At 32.5% G+C, this 6,000-nt stretch overlaps 1 protein-coding gene across 5 annotated transcripts in view; it reads left to right on the forward strand.

Annotated features, from left to right (window-relative positions):
* The window catches only part of LOC115147592 (zinc finger matrin-type protein 4-like), a 41,034-nt gene extending 36,394 nt beyond the window's left edge, over positions 1-4,640 (forward strand). For all 5 annotated transcript variants that reach the window (XM_029689861.1, XM_029689863.1, XM_029689859.1 and 2 more), the window contains one exon: positions 4,059-4,640. In XM_029689861.1, the coding sequence (XP_029545721.1) occupies positions 4,059-4,101 (43 nt within the window). In that variant the 3' untranslated portion in view covers positions 4,102-4,640. The remainder of the gene's footprint in view (positions 1-4,058) is intronic.
* Positions 4,641-6,000: the final 1,360 nt, after the last annotated feature.

A 6,000-nucleotide genomic window follows, 5' to 3' on the forward strand; every position in this document is an offset into this window, starting at 1 on the left:
GTAATATAATGGTTCTTAGTGTAAAATAATGGTTCTTAGTGTAATAGAATGATTCTTAGTGTAATAGAATGATTCTTAGTGTTATTGAATGATTCATCATATAGTAGAATGATTCTTAGTGTAATAGAATGGTTCTTAGTGTAATATAATGATTGTTAGTGTAATATAATGATTCTTAGTGTAATAGAATTATTGTTAGTGTAATTGAATGGTTCTTAGTGTAATATAATGAGTCTTAGTGTAATAGAATGGTTCTATGTGTAATAGAAGGATTCTTAGTATAGTAGAATGATTCTTAGTGTAATAGAATAATTATTGGTGTAATGGAATGATTCTTAGTGTAATAGAATGATTCCTAGTGTAATGGAATGATTCTTAGTGTAATATAATGAATCGTAGTGCATTATAATGATTCTTAGTGTAATAGAATGATTCTTAGTGCAATATAATGATTATTGGTGTAATATAATGGTTCTTAGTGTAATAGAATGATTCTTAGTGTAATAGAATGATTCTTAGTGTAATAATGATTTCGTAGTGCAATATAATGATTCTTAGTGAAATGGAATGGTGTAATAGAATGATTCTTAGTGTAATAGAATCATTCTTAGTGTAATAGAATGGTTCTTAGTGTAATATAATGATTCCTAGTGTAATGGAAGGGTTCTTAGTGTAATAGAATTATTCTTAGTGTAATAGAATGATTCTTAGTATAATAGAATGTATCTTAGTGTAATATAATGATTCTTTGTGTAATAGATTAATTATTTGTGTAATAGAATGATTTATAGTGTAATATAATGATTCTTAGTGTAATAGAATGGTTCTTAGTATAATAGAATGATTCTTAGTGAAATAGAATTGTTCTTAGTGTAATAGAATGGTTCTTAGTGTAATAGAATGGTTCTTAGTGTAATATAATGATTCTTAGTGTAATATTATAATTCTTAGTGTACTAGAATGATTCGTAGTGTAATAGAATGATTATTGGTGTAATAGAATGATTCTTAGTGTAATAGAATGGTTCTTAGTGTAATAGAATAATTATTGGTGTAATAGAATGATTCTTAGTGTAATAGTGTAATATAATGATTGTTAGTGTAATAGAATAATTCTTAGTGTAATATAATGATTCTTAGTGTAATAGAATGGTTCTTAGTGTAATATAATAATTATTGGTGTAATATAATGATTCTTAGTGTAATAGTGTAATATAATGATTCTTAGTGTAATAGAATGATTCTTAGTGTAATAGAATGATTCTTAGTGTAATAGAATGATTCTTAGTGTAATATAATGGTTCTTAGTGTAAAATAATGGTTCTTAGTGTAATAGAATGATTCTTAGTGTAATAGTGTAATAGAATCATTGTTAGTGTAATAGAATGATTCTTAGTGTAATAGAATGATTCTTAGTGTAATAGAATGATTCTTAGTGTTATTGAATGATTCATCATATAGTAGAATGATTCTTAGTGTAATATAATGATTCTTAGTGTAATAGAATGATTGTTAGTGTAATTGAATGGTTCTTAGTGTAATATAATGAGTCTTAGTGTAATAGAATGGTTCTATGTGTAATAGAATTATTCTTAGTATAATAGAATGATTCTTATTATAGTAGAATGATTCTTAGTGTAATAGAATAATTATTGGTGTAATAGAATGATTCTTAGTAAAATAGAATGATTCTTAGTGTAATAGAATGATTCCTAGTGTAATGGAAGGGTTCTTAGTGTAATAGAATTATTCTTAGTGTAATAGAATGATTCCTAGTGTAATAGAATGGTTCTTAGTGTAATAGAATAGTTCTTAGTGTAATAGTGTAATATAATGGTTCTTAGTGTAAAATAATGAATATTAGTGTAATATAATTATTCTTGGTGTAATAGAATGATTCTTAGTGTAATGGAATGATTCTTAGTGTAATATAATGAATCGTAGTGCATTATAATGATTCTTAGTGTAATAGAATGATTCTTAGTGCAATATAATGATTATTGGTGTAATATAATGGTTCTTAGTGTAATAGAATGATTCTTAGTGTAATAGAATGATTCTTAGTGTAATAATGATTTCGTAGTGCAATATAATGATTCTTAGTGAAATGGAATGGTTCTTAGTGTAATAGAATGATTCTTAGTGTAATAGAATCATTCTTAGTGTAATAGAATGGTTCTTAGTGTAATAGAATGGTTCTTAGTGTCATGTAATGATATTTCGTATATTAGAATGAATCTTAGTGTAATAGAATGATTTTTAGTGTAATAGAATGATTCTTCGTATAATAGAATGTATCTTAGTGTAATATAATGATTCTTTGTGTAATAGATTGATTCTTTGTGTAATAGAATGATTTATAGTGTAATAGAATGATTCTTAGTGTAATAGAATGGTTCTTAGTATAATAGAATGATTCTTTGTGAAATAGAATTGTTCTTAGTGTAATAGAATGGTTCTTAGTGTAATAGAATGGTTCTTAGTGTAATATAATGATTCTTAGTGTAATATAATAATTCTTAGTGTACTAGAATGATTCGTAGTGTAATAGAATGGTTCTTAGTGTAATAGAATAATTATTGGTGTAATAGAATGATTCTTAGTGTAATAGTGTAATATAATGATTGTTAGTGTAATAGAATAATTCTTAGTGTAATATAATGATTCTTAGTGTAATAGAATGGTTCTTAGTGTAATAGAATAATTATTGGTGTAATAGAATGATTCTTAGTGTAATAGAATGATTCTTAGTGTAATAGAATGATTCTTAGTGTAATAGAATGATTCTTAGTGTAATATAATGGTTCTTAGTGCAAAATAATGGTTCTTAGTGTAATAGAATGATTCTTAGTGTAATAGTGTAATAGAATCATTGTTAGTGTAATAGAATGATTCTTAGTGTAATAGAATGATTCTTAGTGTAATAGAATGATTCTTAGTGATATATAATGATTCTTAGTGTTATTGAATGATTCATCATATAGTAGAATGATTCTTAGTGTAATATAATGATTCTTAGTGTAATAGAGTGATTGTTAGTGTAATTGAATGGTTCTTAGTGTAATATAATGAGTCTTAGTGTAATAGAATGGTTCTATGTGTAATAGTGTAATAGAATTATTCTTAGTGTAATAGAATGATTCTTAGTATAGTAGAATGATTCTTAGTGTAATAGAATAATTATTGGTGTAATAGAATGATTCTTAGTAAAATAGAATGATTCCTAGTGTAATATAATGGTTCTTAGTGTAATAGAATTATTCTTAGTGTAATAGAATGAGTCTTAGTGTAATAGAATGATTCTTAGTGTAATAGAATGTTTCTTAGTGTAATAGTGTAATATAATGGTTCTTAGTGTAAAATAATGAATATTAGTGTAATATAATTATTCTTGGTGTAATAGAATGATTCGTAGTGTAATATAATGATTCGTAGTGTAATATAATGATTCGTAGTGTAATAAAATGATTCTTAGTGTTATAGATGGGTTCTTAGTGTAATAGAATGATTCTTAGTGTAATATAATGATTCGTAGTGTATTAAAATGATTCTTAGTGTAATAAAATGATTCTTAGTGCAATATAATGATTATTGGTGTAATACAATGGTTCTTAGTTTAATAGAATGACTCTTAGTGCAATATAATGATTCTTAGTGAAATGGAATTGTTCTTAGTGTAATAGAATGATTCTTAGTGTAATAGAATCATTCTTAGTGTAATAGAATGGTTCTTAGTGTCATATAATGATTTTTAGTGTAATAGAATGATTCTTCGTATAATAGAATGATTCTTCGTATAATAGAATGATTCTTCGTGTAATAGAATGATTCTTCGTATAATAGAATGATTCTTAGTGTAATAGAATGATTCTTCGTGTAATAGAATCATTCTTCGTGTAATAGAATCATTCTTCGTGTAATAGAAGGATTCTTCGTATTACTCTGCTCCTCCTCCTCACCCTCCTTTCTTTTTCTCTCTCCCTCATCTCTCTCATTCTCTCTCTTTCTCTCTTTCATTTATTCTGTCTGTTGTTTACACCTGTCTCTCGTCTGTTTCAGTTTGAAGCAGCACCAGAGATGTGTTGAGCCAGCCGGTCTGTGACTTCTGCCCCCCACTGGATGGATGACCAGAGAGAAGAAGCAGCCAGAGAGAGACAGACTGGAATTGTGATGTCATCGTGTGCCGTTTGTGACGTCACAGTGCAGAGAAGGAGGTGTGACTGGTTGGACTAAAACAGAAACAGAAAGAAATGAAAGAAAGATAAAGGTCAGACACAGCGATGATGTCACGATGATGCACAAACTTTTTCTGCAAAGAGAGTTCAATGATGTCAGTCACCCACAGAAATTGACAAGAACAATTCTCACACTTCGTCATCTGACACACACACACACACACACACACACACACACACACACACACACACACACACACACACACACACACACACACACACAAACACACACAGTGGTGCCACACAGCTCTGTGGAGGCCAAGGAACCGTTACTATGGTAATCCTGCCCGTGTCAAAATAGAAGACGTTTTCAAATCCTAAAAATCTTCATTCAGGAAATGGGGGTCTTGTCAGAAATTGCTTCAGCTTTGAGTTGATTCATGTCATTAAAGCACTTTGAAACATATTTCTGTGTATCTGTCCTCACTTTTGTCGCGATTAGATGCATGTTGGATCCTTACCAGACACATGGGCATCCATCCATGTGTGTGAGAAAGAGAGAGAGAGAGACAGCAAGAGAACGAGAGAGACAGCAAGAGAAAGAGAGAGAGACGGCAAGAGAGAGAGGAAGGAGGGAGAGAGAGGGGTAGATATAGAAAGAGAGAGAGAGAGGGGGAGAGAGAGAGACAGCAAGAGAGAGAGGAAGGGGGGAGAGAGGGGGAGATATAGAAAGAGAGAGAGAGAGGGGGAGAGAGAGAGACAGCAAGAGAGAGAGGAAGGGGGAGATAGAGGGGAAGATATAGAAAGAGAGAGAGGGAGAGGAAGGGGGAGAGAGAGGGGAAGATATAGAAAGAGAGAGAGGGGAGAGAGAGAGACAGCAAGAGAGAGAGGAAGGGGGGAGAGAGAGGGGAAGATATAGAGAGAGAGGGGGAGAGAGAGAGACAGCAAGAGAGAGAGGAAGGGGGGAGAGAGAGGGGAAGATATAGAAAGAGAGAGAGGGGGAGAGAGAGAGACCGCAAGAGAGAGAGGAAGGGGGGAGAGAGAGGGGAAGATATAGAAAGAGAGAGAGGGGGAGAGAGAGAGACCGCAAGAGAGAGAGGAAGGGGGGAGAGAGGGGAAGATATAGAAAGAGAGAGAGGGGAGAGAGAGAGACAGCAAGAGAGAGAGGAAGGGGGGAGAGAGGGGAAGATATAGAAAGAGAGAGAGGGGGAGAGAGAGAGACAGCAAGAGAGAGAGGAAGAAGGGTGGGGGGAGAGGTGGATGGCATTTTCTGCCCTGTGAACGGTTATTTTACACACAATTTAGCCCATTGGTCCATTAGCAGTGGTACGTGAACCTTTTAGCTGTTGACTTCAGTAGACCTGAATGGACATTTGCTGTTGCACACACACACACACACACACACACACACACACACACATACTCACACACACACACACACACACACACACACACACACACACACATACTCACACACACACACACACACACACACACACACACACACACACACACACACACACACATACTCACACACACACACACACACACACACACACCAAAGTGTGTCCTGATCTTGTCCACATTCTGATTCTGCCCACCTTGTTTTACATGTTTCCATGGTGTTAAAATGTGTCTTTTATCCGTCCACTGAGATCGAATTGTGACCACATTTTCTGGTCCTTGCCTGTATTGAAACTATTTGACAGATATTATTTCAAAATAATATTTATTTATTTACCTTAAAACGCAAATTGATGCCAAAGTCAATAGTGCCAGCTGTCAATAATTTTTTGGGTGGCGGGATAATGATGATTTAAATGGTT

This window comes from Salmo trutta, chromosome 14, assembly GCF_901001165.1.
Source record: "Salmo trutta chromosome 14, fSalTru1.1, whole genome shotgun sequence".
Classification (NCBI taxonomy): Eukaryota; Metazoa; Chordata; class Actinopteri; order Salmoniformes; family Salmonidae; genus Salmo; species Salmo trutta.